We start from the raw sequence: 16,302 nt of genomic DNA, 5'->3' as shown, positions 1-16,302 counted from the left end.
GGGTGTGGGGGAGCGTGGGGCCTGCCCCGTGTGCCCGGCACGCCGGGTCCTCGTGGGGACCCTCGTGGGGTCCCTCGTGGGGGTCGGGGGCCTCGCGGTAGGAAGCAGAGAGCGGGGCTTCGCCGTTGTGCTTGTTCCGAGGATGGGCTGCCTGGTTTGTGTGCGCTGACGGGCTTGGGCAGAAGGGAAGAACAGTCCTTGTTCGCAGGCTCTGCTGTGGTGCCACGTTTTTGAGGCACAGCAATATCGGGTTGTTAGTTTGCAGCCCTGGTCTAGGCATCTCCGTTCCACAAGCTTTAAAGCTGAAGCATGAAATGCAGTTCCAGTGTTGCAGAGCAAATACCAGCTTAAAAAAGGCTGGTACTCTTCTCGTTTTAGGTGAACTTCCAGATTTTAACACAAGTATGTCAGCATGTCGAGACAGCAGTTATTTTTACACTGGTATTTTTTGTTTATTTTTGAGCAATCCCTGAGGAAGTCAGCTTACCTGCCCTGAGCACATCCCAGTGTCTGTGGCAGTGGGAGACTCAGCTGAGAACAGCCAGCTGCTCCACGTTTGGATGCTGTAAGGCAGTCATTCTTGAAGGGATGCTGTTACAGCTTCTTCCTGTTAAGCAGAAGAGTATTCAGCCCTTTCTAGAGATGGCTTGCTTTTATCTTTATTTGCTGTGGTGTCTAATCTGTGCAGCCAGTGCAGAATCTTCCTAAGCTTGAAACTGAGTTCTGGATCTGCAGTGACATTGGTTGACAGTGAAATTCCCTGCTGACTGTGTGAAGAGGGTTGTGCCCATTGGCTTAGGACGAGACTTGTTCCCTCCCTTCTTGCCCTACTTCCTTGTTGCTCCTCTGGATCTCTGCCGGCCTCTCTTGCTGGCTTTCTTACTCATCCTACTTAGCAGGAGGTTTGTCTTCCTGCCGAGTTCATGGTTACAGAGACTGTCAGCTTGGAAACTTCCCAAATGATGAAGCTTAGGAAGTGCATTGGAAACCATCACTGGCTATATATTTTGATGCTCAGGAACCTTCTCTGTATGTAGAGAGTTGAGGAGTGTGTTTGCTTATAGTGTAAGATAAACCAGTACCAACACCTTCATAAATCCTACTCTCCACAGTTAATTATTTTTTTTTTTTCAATTGAAAGCAGAGTGCCACATCTTTTCAGACTGATTTCCACTTGTGGGAAGTGAGGCTTGCACAGAGCAGACACAAACATTGCCTTTAGGAAGGAGAACTTCAGTGTGACTGAAAGTAAATCCTACCTGTGGCTGCTAACTCTATATCAGACCTCCTAAGGAAATGGCAGGTGATTTGATGATGCATGTACACTTTCTCCTCTGTGATGATGGATACTGCAGACCAGTCACAGGGAGGTTAGTGTGCCTTTGTGATGACAACAGTCTTAACTTAGTGGAAAATGCTGTATTTTATTTTCCCAAGTACAGTGAAAGTAAAACCAAAATAGTTCTGACAGAGTGCAGAGTGTGTTTTCCAAAGTGAGTTTGTTGAGACAAAAATTACTGTCATAATCAAAGTTGGGTTTGTTCATTAGAGCTATGAATGGGTAATTACCAAAAAGTATATTTTATTTAAATTCCTCGATATGTGGAATTTCATGGGCTTTTGTTCCTCGTTTGGGGTAATTGGGGAGATGAAAACGTTTCTCCAAGAATTTACTATCTGTTGATGTGTATTTCAATATTTATTTAACTGCTGAATAGTTATCATTGATATAAGAAAAAACTTGGTGTGGAAACAACCCTGTTTAAACTTGTCCAGGATGTTTAAATGCTAGTCTTGAGAATTTGAATTTTATTTTATATTTAAGCCTTATTTGCATTGATGCCTGTACAGTCCTTCAAAAAAGTAGTTGCACCACTATACTTGCTTCTCTTTCTGCTTTACACAATTACATTTTTTGGTACTGTATTTCGCATACTAATGGATACTTACGTATTGATTACATTTGTCCTTTTCCATTGGGCTGAAACATGGAAAAAGTAAAGAACACCTATGTCAGTTGGTGCCTCTGCTTAGTATAACCTAAACTGTTCCAGATCCTCCTGACGTGAAATCTGATAACTTTAAACAGCAGTTTAGTGTGGTTGTTGCCTTGTTGCCAGGTGCTTTCTGTCCTGGTATGTAACACCCACAAGCCTGAAGATAGAGGATGTAAAATTAGTGTAATCTGTTCCAGTAGTTTAATGGAGTTATATGAAAAGGATCAGTGAGAGCTACTGGGTACACCTGGCTGAACAGAATGATGGCAAATCCTTCTCCTGGAAGAACAGCACTGCTCTGTTCTCTGCTTTCCCTGCTTTTGTATCCATCACTGGAAAGCCAGTGTTCTCTGTGGCCGTGAAAACCTGAAAAAGACAGTTTGTATGCAGAGGTAAAGATGATTATGGTTGTGCTGGGAGATGTGCTGCAGCAGTGTTGACTTGTCACAGAATCATAGAATGGATTGAATTGGAAGGGACCTTAAAGATCATCTAGTTCCTACCCCCTGCATGGGCAGGGACACTTCCCACTAGATCAGGTTGCAAAGTGCTATCTGATCTCTACTTGAGCACTTCCAGGGAGGGGAAATCCACAACTTCCCTGGGCCACCTGTTCGTGTCTCACCACCCACACACTGAAGAATTTCTTCCTAATATCTAACCTAACTCTCCCCTCTTCCAGTTTAAAGCCACTACCCCTTATCCTGTCACTCCACGCCTGTGTAAAAAGCCCCTCCCCATCTTTCCTGGATCCCATTCAGGCACTGGAATTCAGACTCTGAGGTCTTCCCAGAGCCTTTGCTTTTCCAGGCTGAACAGCCCCAACTCTCTCAGCTTGTCACTGTTGCGCTCTTGCTCTGAGCTCTCCAGGGGCTGAGGTGCTCAGTGTATTTGTTTCCAGGAGCCCTGTTGTGCACTCACAAGTGCTGCAGCTGCATAAAGTAACAGATGTAGATGGCACTAACACTTGCAACTGTTCCAGACATTTGGAGTGGTATGGATGATTAACTTTGTACACAGATATTAGCTGGGATCTAGGACTAGCTGTAGTCTCATGCAGTTAGTCATAGCATCTCTGTGACTTGCACACTATGTGCTGTAGTTTAAAGGAATAAAAAGGCACTTACGCTTCTGCTGGGAGCAAATTTGTGCTGCTCAGCAGTCCTGCAGCAAGCAAAACGAGCCTGGTAATGGTTATGAAACCCTGGCTGTCAGTTCCTGTTGGATGAGTGGTCATAGTTCATAAACAACTATTTAACATTTGCTCTTTAGCTTTTTTTGTGGACTTGATAGTCCAGGAAGTGGCTTTTGCTTAACTCTTGTCACAGTAACCCCCTTTCTGCCAAATGCATCCCCATGAAATTCAGCTGGGAGAGAGGTACTCTTGAGTAGTTTGTTTCCAAGCTGGCCTGTGGCTTGCAAAGCCATAGCAGAGGGCCTGCTGCTCTGGCAGAACGTGAAGCTTGCACTGACTTAATAATTTGAATTGGACTGTTGATAATAACCCATGCTTTTATTGCTGAGAAGCATTGAAATTGCTTAATGATACCTGTGAATGCAACATGAGAAATTTGTGTGAGAAACTTTGGAACCATGGAGTTGGAAAACACACAGTGTGCCTTTCGTTTTTCTTTTGGGTACTTACCACAAAGCTTCAGCTGGAAATCTGGTTTGAAATTTCTGCTACATAGTTATAACAGTGGCCACATGACAATGTTCTGATCAGTTATAAACTTGCTATGTAACTCAGATGTTTCTGTGAGAGTGGGATGTGACCATGGATTTGGTTTATACCAGCAGGTTTTTTTGCTGGATCAGATACCACCTGTCATACCACACTCATTCTTTGGTCAGATCAAGTATTTCTGGGTCCAGCATTCTTCCCTCTCTGCAACTCAAGCTCCCAGAGGGTGCTGTGGCTAATTTGACAAATTGTTACTGTCTGTCTTTGATCTGATGCAAAACGAATACTGCTCTGAGATCTTGTTGCACAAAGCATTGGTGTTTGCAGTCCTCAACCTGCAAACCTATAGCATGGTGCAGGACAGAGGGCTTGTGGGGTTTTTTTAGTGCATATGTATGCACACACACATATAAACAATTTTATGTACAGACAACTCTGTGTATATTGCTTCTTGATAGCAACACAACCAACTCCCTGTGACATTTTTTATTAAATCTGCAGAGATCTGTCCTTTCTAACACATGCCTGCTATGTCCATGGATCCCATTTAATATAAGGCATTAATCAAATAAAATGGAGTCTCTGGGGCTTATTTAGAGGCAAGGACTAAGATCTTAATTCTGCCACATAATATTTATTTCCAAGAGCCTGACAAGCATAAGAGGCTATTGAAGTTTGGGTTTGCCTGTTCTGAGTACAGAGTTTTATCTGAGAGAGTGCTAGCAGCTTAAGTATTTCATAGAGAGAGAAATGAAAGCCCAAATTGGTGTCCTTGCCCTTATGGGGATGAGGTCTTCTTCTACTACCTTGAGTTGCTTCTTTCTTACTCTAGAAGCTCTTGAATAGCCAAAGAGTGTTTTTACTTTCCCACTGTCAAGCTACTCACCTTCTTAGCTGCTGTTAGATTTTAATTTGGAAATCTCAGTTGAAGAGCACAAAACTGCTGTGGGAAATGCAGAAATGTTTGCAATTCTGGAAATTTAGACTTGGGATTTGAGTGTGTTGATTGTAAAATAATTATTCTTTCAGGTATATCAAACTGCAGAATGGCTTATGTGCACTTTTGATTTCGGATTTGAATTACTTGGACGGTACCTCAGCTACTTTATCTGAGGAGGAGGAGAATGAAGACGATGATGATGAATCTGAAGGGGAAAGTGATGAGGATGACGACTCTGGAGCTGAGATCGAAGATCATAGGGAAGGTTTTGATGATGAGGACTGTGATGAGGAGGATGGAGATGAGGACAGTGATGAAGATAATGATGATTTCAGTGATAGTGATGACAGTGAATTAGAAGAGCTAGCTGAAAAGGAAGATACAAGAAAGAGAGGCTGTACAGAGAAGCAGGTATGTACTTAAAGCTGTAGTTTGGAAAAATACATAGTGAACTTTCTTGTGCTCTGAAACCTTGTCATTAGGCATTCAGACTAGACCACCTTCTTATTGTATCTGTCCTGACTGATTTATCTTTACTTCTGTTGTTTTCCTGAAGTGTTCCTTGAAGCAGTTTTGACTGAGTGTTGTATTTTCTCCAGTCTGCAGCAGCCCTCTGCATTGCTGTTGGCAGCTTCTCTGATCCTGAAGATCTGCCTGGGTTAGCACACTTCTTGGAGCACAGTATGTATCCTGTCTCACCTCCAACTTCAGTTAAAAATGAATGCTCTCTAGCTCTGCATTTTTATAGTACTTTAATATCATTTTCTATTTTAGCTATCCCAGAATTTAATTAGTTAAAAAAAAAGTGACTTTTATAAAACTAATGCCTTAGTAAGGAACTTTTAATATAGGAGAATATGCCTCGTACCTTTTGGCAGGCTGTGTGTTCATATGTGTATTTGGGGTCAGTCTTCTCCCACGTATCCTGTGATAGGATGAGAGGACATGGCCTCAAGTTGCACCAGGGACATTCAGATTGGATATTAGGAAAAATTTCTTTACTGAAAGAGTGGTCAGGCATTGGAACAGGCTGCCCAGGGAAGTGATGGAGTCCCCATACCTGGAGGTGTTCAGAAAATGTGTAGATATAGCACTTCAGGACATGGTTTAGTTGGCACGATGGTGTTGGGTTAGTGGTTGAACTTGATGATCCTAGAGGTCTTTTCCAACCTTAATGTTTCTTTGTTCCCCGTTAAACATGGGAGGAAGCATGTAATGCTATGTTTGTACAGCTATGGCTGTACAAACTAGGCTAGAGCTACAGACAGTTTTCTCTGCAGTAAAGGATGATGGATTAGTAATACAGGCACAGAAGCCACGTGAAGTTTCTGTCCAGATATGTCTCATAATACTGCTCTTGACCACTTGAGGCAAAGCATGCCTAGAAAGGCAGTGTTGACTTCAGTCTGCCTGGGCCTGCTGCTAAAGGCAGCTTGCCCAGATGTTGGGCAGATTACAGGGTCTGCTGCTCTTCAGTGTGTGAGCTGTGGTAACACTGTGCTGAAGTGGGGTTGCTGTCGCTGAATTAGGAGCCACACATGAATGTCACCTTGGTAATTGTGCTGATTTTTGTTGCAGTGGTTTTTATGGGCAGTTTGAAGTACCCAGCTGAGAACGGGTTTGATGCGTTTCTGAAGAAGCATGGGGGCAGTGACAACGCTTCCACGGACTGCGAGCGGACAGTCTTCCAGTTTGATGTGCAGAGGAAGTACTTCAAGGAAGCTCTTGATAGGTAACTGCAGCTAAACATTCATCAGGAGTTAATGACTGTGTGTGCCTCAGGAGCTCAGGTGTAGCCCTTTAATTCTTCATTTTGGGGTAATTAAGGCTGTTGCTGAACTTCCAGAGATACTCGTACTACCACAGAGTATGTTGAATATAAGGAAAATAATTTTTTCCATTGGATATCTTACTTGTTTTTGCTTCTGGAGCTGCTGTGAGATTGCTTAGGATCCATATGCAAGTCTTAATCTACATTTTTAATTGTTTGACCACCCTTTAACTGGTAGCATTAATAACAGGAGAAATCTTAAACAGTGTGACAACTGCTCAGAGAGGGAGTGCTCCCAACATCCTAGTGACTCATCCCTTGAAATGTCTGTCCTGATATTGGGGTTTTTGAATAATTTTTTTTGTTCCTAGTCTAATCTGTTGAAGTGAGTGGAAGGGCAGGGCACAATGTGTGTCTCAGAAGGATACATTTAACCTAGCCTAGGTTATTCAGTCGAGTATGTATCTTTGTCAGAAAGCATTTCATTTGCTCTTTTGTGCTGTGGGATATGTTGGGACAACAGAGCTCCACCTTATGGCTTGGTTTCCTTCAGTGAGAGGAGATGACTCGTTCATAGGAGCATGGCAGCTGAGTGTTCTTGGTGCTATAGAATCTCTCAGGAGGACAATAGAATCCACTGCAAACTTCTTTTGATCAAAATACATTCCTGTGATGACACCAAGAATAAATGGTTGCACATTTTACCAATTTTTACCTATATTTTATTTTACTGGGCCAAAATCACCTTTCATTTGTGGATTAGTCCAGCTTTTGGATACTTGGAAGTGTGAAAGAATCAAAAAATGTATTGCAGTCTGTCACAACAGGTCACTTAGTGGAGACACAGAAACCAGGGGTTCTGTAGGACAGTGTCTCATACAAAGAAGATACATTGGTGCTGCTGTTGCTGTTTCTGCTCATTCAAGCACTTCTGGATCTAAAGGAATGGAAAGATCACCATTCAGTAATCTTTAGCTTCATGGGTCCTGTAGCCATGGAAGTCTGTCAAGAATGTATTATCTTAACCTTTTGCTTCAGCAAGTCCAGTTCATCATTAAAAACACTCAACAAATAAAATAGAAATATTATCTTCTCTGGCAGCCTCTGCAGAGTGTCCATTCACTACAGACCTGTCCCTTTCCATTACTGTGCTCTCTGTGGGCACAGGAGAAGGGTTGTGTCTGGATGACTGCATTGACATTTATAGTAGATAACACAATTATAATGGATATAAAAACATATGTTTCATGACATAGATCAACAATTTGTTGCCTGGAGTTAGGAAGAAACTTCCTAATGAACAACTGAGGACTTCCTCAGAAGCATCTGATACTGGTCCCTGTTAGAGCCAGGAACCAGACCAGGTGGGTCAGCTGTCTGATCTGGTGTGATCATTCTTAGGATGTAAATGCAGATAATCCTGCACCTGTTAGTATCATATCTTACTGTACCCAAACAAATTAATTCCCCCTCTATGGAGCAGGGAAGCCCTGACCTTTGGTTTTTGATGGTATCACAAAACTAGCTTTTATCTTTCCTTAACGCAGAATAGCCAAGAGTTACAGAATCTGTAGTGAGACAAGCGACTTTATAAACTAAAATAGAAGATTATGGTTTTAATTGCTGTTTTTTTTCCCTTAGCTTAATAGACACTGAAAAAACGTTATATGAATTTTTCTGTTTTGTAGGTGGGCACAATTCTTTATTCACCCACTGATGATCAGGGATGCAATAGACCGAGAAGTCGAGGCTGTAGACAGTGGTAAGAGTATCTTTCCTATTTAGCCCATCTTCTTAAGTGAAACCCCGTATTTTTAAACATTGTTTATTGGTTTCCATTTAGGACTACTCTTCTGAGCACTTCTGTCAAGTTCACCTAACTTAACAGAGAGATTAAGTACTTCAGTGTAAATTTCATGGATATCAGTGGCTGTAAATAGAAGGACTGAACTTAGTGCCATCACTCTCAGTGTTTACCATCTCACTTCTTGGAATAGGAATTAACAGTTTCAAGTGGTTTGTCAGTAGCTGTGGATGCTCTTCAGTGAACAACACACTGACAGCTCCAGCATAGCCCCAGTGCCTCTCTGTATTAACCTGTGTGAGGTTAATACAGTAAGTTGAGGTGATTGTACTTGTCTCCATGTACTGACATCTTCATAACTACAGGCTCTTCACAGAAGGAGATTGAAACAGGTGTAGAAGTGAATGGAGCGTTCAGTGGTTTTCTAATATGTAATTAATACCTTCAGACTGCCTATAAAACTTCACTGTTTTAGAAGAAAACTTACTGGCAGATACACTAACTGGATGAATTATTTATTCCAAATCTTCTTCATCTGTCTTCTGGCAAGGAAAAATTGGCAAATTGATCTTTAAATTTAGAGAAGTGTCAGTATAAACAAGGACCTGTCTCTGAGTTAAGGTATGGTTTCTTCAACAGCTTAAGCCACTTTAGGCCTTCACTGGCACTGTCTGCATCATGCAGATCCTCTCCTGCCCTCGTATGAACACTGTAGTGATGCACTCATGAGTAAATTTTGCCAGCTTGATGAACTGGCTGCAGAATAACTCAGCCAAAATAATTTGTTTACAGCTCTGCTGTGCATGTTTCTTATTGCCAGCAAAAATAGGAGCAGGAAAATGCAGTTCAAGAGGGTGAATTCTTAATTTTGGCAGAAACCCATATTTAGAGTAGTATAAACTGATTGTGAGACTGAATTGTTGAGAACTGTCTTGCTCAGCTTTCTATTTCTTGTTTCATTAGTAGGCTACAAGTTGCTCTGTGTGATATATGCGTGAAGCAGGCCTTGTTTTCCCTAGCATCTAGCAGTTTGAAAGCATTCTGGTGGGACTGGCTGGGCTTGCCATGCTTCCCCTCCTTATCCCTTTACCTCCTTTACCTCTCAGCAAGGAGCTACATTTTTCCTCTTCTCTTGTTACATTAATTACTTTTGGCAAGTCCAGTTCCTTATCCTATTTCACTACTTCATCATACATTAAAACAAAACTACTCCAGGCTGCATTTGTGTGTCTTCTTTTCAGTTTGGTTGGAGCTTTTGCTTTTTGTTTTGTTTTGTGGGAACATGACCTCAAATTTTTATGCATGCCACTGCAAATACTTTTAATTAACAGAGTATCAGCTAGCAAGGCCCTCTGATGCAAACAGAAAGGAGATGCTGTTTGGGAGTCTTGCCAGGCCTGGACATCCTATGAAGAAATTTTTCTGGGGTATGTTCTGAATTTATATTATAAAGTGGTGATAGTGCTTAAAGTTTTAACCACTTACAAGATACACTAGCGTAGACTTTCTTATCATAGCAAACACTAGCCTGGCTCAGAAGTATTAGAGCAATTATTCATTTTACTGCAAAATGTTTGGGAATAAAAGAAGCTTTCTGCTTCTTAGGATACTTCTCTTTCTGGTATTGATTTTTGCTGTGTTAAATCTGGGTGTGTAATCATGTAACTTTCTGTTAATGTAAAAGTGGTGCTCTTTGAGTCATCTCTGTCTTGCTTAAGCTTGTCTTTGCTGTTAAAATTTCCTGGAAAAATAAGGTATATATGGATTTGTGTCTAAGAAGGCTTTTCAAAGTAAATAAGTCACTGTTGAACTTGCAAGTAGGCCTTTTCAGCCATGTGAGTGGAGCAGAAGGGAGTTTTATCCTTCCTATCCTGGGCAATACAGTCCTAGCTCCCTCACCCTCGTGATGCTGGTGCCCATGTAAACTGCAGCTTTGACAAGTAAATTATTGTATGAAGTTCTGTAGTGACATGTAATGAGTGTTATATTTTCCCCTCCTCTTCCTTCCCTGGATCTGCAAGTCCCACTGGTGAGGCACAACACAATGAGCTGTGCAGTACACAGTGATAATGCAGGAGGACTTTGTCCTCCCTTGTCATGGAAATACCAATTGTCCATACCGTAGGAACTAGAAATGAAAGATACTGTATTTTAGTAAACATTCCTTTAACTTCACATTTCTAGAAAGTATTTTTAAGGTGCTCACTGTGACTAGACTCAGTGCCAGGGGAGGAAAAGAAAGGCTGAGTGTATCTGGTCTGAGGTGTCTAGGTGAGTAACCACCTTTTTTTACAGGTAATGCAGAGACACTCAAGCATCAGCCTAAAATGAACAATATTGATACCTACACCAGACTGAGGGACTTCTGGCAACGCCATTACTCTGCTCACTACATGACTTTAGTTGTTCAATCTAAAGGTAACATCAGCTGTTCCTTAAAAACAGGCTCCTTGCTGCTGTTGGTGTAGTGCTTTTGACACTAATCCTGCTGTAGTCCAAGGTTTGTGTGGGTTGTCCAGTCCTGCAGGAGGTATTTGTATGTAGATTTTAGCCTGGTTTCCAAAAGCATCTTGAGCAATTGTGCTGTGCTGTTGTCATCCTGCCACTTTTTGAGCGACTTTAAACTGAAACTTTCAGCAAATAACTTCAGACCCATGGGTCGTTTCTGCTGAGAATAAAATAATTTCTTAAGGGTGAGGCAGGTAGAGACCTGTGTGGAAAACTGCTCCCTGTGTAGTGGACATAGAGGGATGGAGTGAGTCTAGCAAGTACTCGTGATTTTTTAGATCCCTGACTTGCTAATTCCTTTTCACAGTCCCATGAGATACTGCTGGACTTAAAATCCCAGTTGTACCATCTGAGATTCCAGCAGTATGTACAAAATCAGAACAATGACCAAAGATACTGTTTAGAGGATGTTAAGAATTGACTCAAACCAACAGCTTTGAAGCTTATAATTTAGAACTTTGCAATTTTAAATCTGCTGACTTGCACCCTCTTTAAAATAACTGAACTGGTGAGATAAGATAAAGGATTTGTTTAAAAACTTCAGGAAAATACATTTCTGGTTTTCTTTTTTTCTCTCCTTATTAGAAACACTGGATACATTGGAGAAGTGGGTGACAGAAATCTTCTCTGAGATCCCAAATAAGTAAGATTCTTTTAATGTCTAAAGGCATTACAAATTATAAAATTGTCTGTTCTTAAAATGACCATTGTTATAGAACATCCCTTACTGGAGAAGCTAAGGAAATTAACAGTTGTTAATTAACATCCTTATCCAGAAAAAAAAGGGGCAACTTTGGGGAATTAAAGACTGGTATTCATTGTTTCATTAATTATTTACCCTGCAAGCTGTGTTGTACTGGCTCCTAGGACTGTTTGCTTAATAGGTACTGACACCTTGATTTGATGATAAATCATTAAAACCTAGATTATTATTTTACATTTTTTATCTCTGTTTTATGTCAGAAATAATTAGCAGCAATTAAATTAAGACCATATCTTGAATTTAAGAGTCATCCTTAGGGTGGCAACTTGTTAGAACTTTTTTTTTTTTTTTTAATAATTCAGTCCAATATGCTCTCCAAAAGGGGGTTCTGCATAAGCTTTGCTGCCTTGAAAAGCATTTTATTTCCCTTTCATTTTCTGCTTTTGCAAGATGTTTAGTCCTGTGGTTCATGGAAATGTGCTTGTGAAAGTCTAATGCCATTCAGAGACATGTTTGTCTCTTCCAGGCCCTTGTCCTTCTTGTTCCTCCTTCCCAGTAAGACAGTCAAGGGCTGACTCGGGAAGTTAATCTGCTTGGCTTTCCTTTCCCCTGTTAGGAAAGCAAGCATTTCATGGCTACTGCCTTGGGCAGAAGAAGAGGGAGGAGTTGTGGGGTGTCTGAACCTTGGGGGATGCTGTGTTCAATGGCAGGCCGGGCTGCCCTCCCCTGGGGCAGGGTGGGTGCTGCCTGCACCCTTTGTCAGGGTGTGCAGAGCTGTGGGTGCTGACGTCTTGTCATTGTCTCTGTGCAGCCTTGGGTCCTTGCCAGTAACATCAAACTTTAATTTTGCTTTTAAGTGGTTTACCCAAACCCAGCTTTGGCCATCTGACTCAGCCTTTTGACACCCCAGAATTTCACAAGCTTTACAGAGGTGAGTAAAATAGTTTTGTTTACATGTTTGGAATATCTAGCTTCATATTTTCTCTGTGTGAGCCAAACTCTTTGTAGAATAATTCTGCATGGTTCTGAATAATGTTTAACCATTCTTTCTGCATTACATAAGACTTCTTATCTGTGTCTAATCATGTATATTTAGTAAATTTATTTGTGTTCAGTTGTTCCAATCAGGAAGGTTCATTCATTGACCATCACTTGGGCACTTCCTCCACAAGAACAATATTACAGGTACAGTTGTGCTGCATTTTACTTATGCCATGTTTATGTTTTGAATAATGTATTGATCTTCACAACAAATCAGAGGATCTCATTTATTCCTGTTACAGGTTCCTTTGGTTCAGCTCAGGGAACATTTTTTAAAATGAATTCAGCTGATGCAGATATGGTTCCTTTCATAAATTGAGTTGGTACACAGCTGATTTAATGTCACTCCTCACTGACTCAGATCAGTCATTATGTTCTGAACTCCCACATTTTTAACTTATTAGCCCAGGGCTGTCTGAAAATGCAAAACTTGCCATGAAGAAATGTTTTAGTCATTTGTCTAGTGGTTTGAGTTATTTATGTGAAACATATTGCCTCCTGGCATTCTAATCTCTCTCTAATTTGATTTTAGGGTGAAGCCTCTTCATTATATTTCCTGGTTGGTGGGACATGAAGGCAAAGGCAGTGTCCTTTCTTTCCTTAGGAAAAAGTAGGTATTTTTAAGTAGTTATTAAATACTTTATCACTAAAATAAAGGCAAACTCTAGTTTGTGTGTATTTTTTTCTACATATATAAAGCAGACCAAATCTGGCTTTTCATATCATCATTTTGCAGAGATATTTTAAAAATTGACAGTAGACCCACCTAAGAAATAAGTGGGTTTTGCTGTGTGATCTGTGGATCAGCACTATCTGTGGCTGATCCAAAAGATAACTGAGCTTTTTCACTTTTTTTCTCTTAAATTCTGGATCCTGAGGTTCACATATTTATATTGGAAAAGCTTTGTGTAGACTGTAAATGGATTGAAAGCCGTTGAAGTAAAGCTACCATATACTAAGTATAACTAAGCTCAAATAAAGCTGAAATTAGTAATTAATAAGTACCTTTAACTCTTCCATAGGTTTTGGGCTCTTGCATTGTATGGAGGAAATGCTGAGACAGGATTTGAACAGAACTCCACTTACTCCATCTTCAGCATTTCTGTGACTTTGACTGATGAGGGTTACAAGCACTTCTATGAGGTAGGATTTACTGAAACTTGATTTTCTTACAATTTTCCTAAGGTCTGGAAAAATTAAGCTGTTCCTTACTGTCTGCAGGTGGCCCATGTTGTGTTTCAGTATGTGAAGATGCTGCAGAAAAGAGGGCCAGATAAAAGGCAAGTGTTTGCCATGACATCAGGTACTTGTGAGATTGTCCTCCATTAGGCTTTTATTTGTGGTGTTTGCTCTTTTGGTGGAGTTACTAGAGTATAAGCAGGGAGTCAGTAGAAAAGCTTCTCTGTATGGGAAACAAATCAGTTTTTAAAAATTTAAAAATTATTTTGCTAAATGTTTATGCTTGGTTTTTTTTTGATTTATTGTGGTCTAATTTCTAATTTTAGAAAGCTGGAGTAGTGTAGATGTTAGGTGCACATCTGTGTGTATTTAAATACATTTGTTGAGCCAGGTCTGTGGAAGTCAGGACTGTGGTGTTCTGGTGTTAACCCTTTATGTTACTTTGGTACCAGATCTTTGCTCTTTTTAGTGAAGGCTCTTTCTGCCACTTGAGAAATGCCTTTTTGGGGCGGAAGGGAATGTAACACTGGCTGCTATGGCTGGTACCTGAGTGAGTCACTCAGCAAACCCTTGATGCATTTCCTAGAAGATTGTTGGTTTTTTTTAGATTCTCAGTAAATGTTGTGGAATAATGGAGGAAATCCACTTTTATTCTCTTCTTCCTCCTTTACAGAATATGGGAAGAAATACAGAAGATTGAAGCTAATGAATTTCACTACCAGGAACAGGTATTCATCCACTGTTTTGTGTTGATCTAGGCAAACCACAAAAGGGATTTCTTTTTAGTTTTGAAACTCATTTTCATTAAAAGATCTTTTCAACCAGAAATAGATTATGCTGTTAACAAGGCTATATTTTGCTGAAAGAATTTGTGTTCTAGGCAGAGAAATATTGTGAATTTTTACTTAACAGGCTTAAATGTTATTTTTTTCATTCTCACCTGCCAGGTAGGCTCTTTCAGTTATAATCATTAGGCCTTTTTGTGTGTGAAGTTCTGTGCCCATGAATAGTGCTCTGCAAATCATTTGGGACTTTTGCCCAATTTCACTTTATTTGACAATGCTGATTCCTGGGCAGCAGGAGCAGCCACCTTGTCTGATGTGTGGAAGATGTGGCTTGCTGGTGACCTGGCATGACAAAGGCTACAGTGCTTGTGTCCCTCCTGTCTGCTGTTAAATGTGGCTTTGTGGCAAGTCTTACTGAAACAGCAATTAGCAAAAATCTTTCTGCTTCTCATTAAAGAAAAAGAAGGGAACATAGTTGAGATACCCTGAGAAGCCTCACTTCATTGACATTCTTACTCTCACTACTTTTAGCCATGTTCTGTTGGTAACTTGATTTTTTGGAATGGCACCAAAATTTCCTTTTGGAAGTCTTACACTGTTAAAGGGCAGGCTGTGCTTCCATGTCTGAAGAGGAGAATCTCCTCCTCCTCACACTGCTCACCATGGCAGAGAACTTAGGAGCAGAATCAGAGACGTGCAGCAGCAGCACTTTCTTGGCTTGCTCTTTCTAGGTTCTGCATAATTTTAAATCTTGAATTGCAGGACTTGCTTGTGTTCCCTGGAGACAAGCAGTGCATTCTACTGGGTCTTTAACCTAATAGGCTTAATGACTAAACTGCATGCTCAAGGTTTCTCCTACAAAGATGATGTGTCTGCTGTTTCAGGATCTTCAGAGGAGTCTTGCCTTTAGATATGGTTATGAAATATGTTAGTTTAATAATTGAAACTAAATGTCATAGCAAGCACAGCATGTAACTTACACTCAACATACCCCACCAGTCAAGCTCTTCTCGGAAGGGAAGACTGATAATTTTCCTGATTATGTGAAAAACAACTTGTTTGTTTTGCTTGCAGACAGATCCAGTTGACTATGTGGAAAGCCTTTGTGAGAACATGCAGTTGTTTCCAAAGGAGGATTTTCTGACAGGAGATCAGCTCTTGTTTGAGTACAAACCTGAGGTAAAAGTTCTTTGAAGTCTGATGACATGTTTTGCTGTAAGGAAAATACAGCTGTACTGTATAATATGGGCATGTGTACAGGCAGCTGTAATGATGCCTGGCACAGGTTTTGTATTAATTGAAACACTCTCTTTCTATTCAGAAAGCAAATCTTTTTTGTAAGCTTGTTATGCCTTGTTCTTCCCCTGTTCAGACTGAGAAGTCTTTGCTGGGCCAGGCAGAGCCAGAGTTGCATTTGACCTGAAGTCTTGTCTTGAACTTGTAGATCATTGCTGATGCCCTTAACCAGCTCAGTCCTCAGAGAGCCAACCTGGTTCTGCTCTCTGCTGCCAACGACGGCCAGTGCCACCTGAAGGAGAGGTGGTTTGGGACTCAGTACAGCGTGGAAGGTAAATGTCCTCCTTGTATCAGGATGAAGCCATTTTTCCTTTTACAGATTTCCACCCCCCACCCCCCCCTTCAGCAAACTCTCTTTTAACTAGCAGTAAATATTCCAGCTTGGCCTGGTAACAAATGCTGGAATATTTATGCTCCTGCCAGGACTTCAAGGTCACATCTTTGCCCTTCTGGCTCAGACACTACTGGGAGATCTAGGACCCTCCTGTAGGAGGCTGAATTAGACAGACATTTCTTTTATCATTAGTGTTTTAATTAAAGCTGTCTAGTTCAGTTTTCAGTCCAGAGAGTTTCTCTCCTCATTCTCTCTCTCTT

The 16,302-nt window shown here is 40.9% G+C and overlaps 1 protein-coding gene across 1 annotated transcript in view; it reads left to right on the top strand.

Annotated features, from left to right (window-relative positions):
• Positions 1-16,302, top strand: part of NRD1 (nardilysin (N-arginine dibasic convertase)) — a 27,409-nt gene that overhangs the window by 1,616 nt on the left and 9,491 nt on the right. The window contains exons 2-16 of the mRNA XM_010004035.1: positions 4,711-5,032; positions 5,221-5,302; positions 6,200-6,353; positions 8,081-8,154; positions 9,528-9,623; positions 10,492-10,614; positions 11,290-11,347; positions 12,265-12,338; positions 12,523-12,592; positions 12,981-13,058; positions 13,471-13,591; positions 13,670-13,728; positions 14,301-14,355; positions 15,487-15,591; positions 15,857-15,980. Coding sequence (XP_010002337.1) covers positions 4,711-5,032; positions 5,221-5,302; positions 6,200-6,353; positions 8,081-8,154; positions 9,528-9,623; positions 10,492-10,614; positions 11,290-11,347; positions 12,265-12,338; positions 12,523-12,592; positions 12,981-13,058; positions 13,471-13,591; positions 13,670-13,728; positions 14,301-14,355; positions 15,487-15,591; positions 15,857-15,980 — 1,595 coding nt within the window. The remainder of the gene's footprint in view (positions 1-4,710; positions 5,033-5,220; positions 5,303-6,199; positions 6,354-8,080; positions 8,155-9,527; positions 9,624-10,491; positions 10,615-11,289; positions 11,348-12,264; positions 12,339-12,522; positions 12,593-12,980; positions 13,059-13,470; positions 13,592-13,669; positions 13,729-14,300; positions 14,356-15,486; positions 15,592-15,856; positions 15,981-16,302) is intronic.

The sequence above is a fragment of the Chaetura pelagica genome, unplaced genomic scaffold (genome assembly GCF_000747805.2).
Source record: "Chaetura pelagica isolate M959 unplaced genomic scaffold, ChaPel_1.0 scaffold18, whole genome shotgun sequence".
NCBI classification, from domain to species: Eukaryota; Metazoa; Chordata; class Aves; order Apodiformes; family Apodidae; genus Chaetura; species Chaetura pelagica.
The sequence above is the reverse complement of the archived record's forward strand: the minus strand, read 5'-3'. Positions and strand labels throughout refer to the sequence as shown.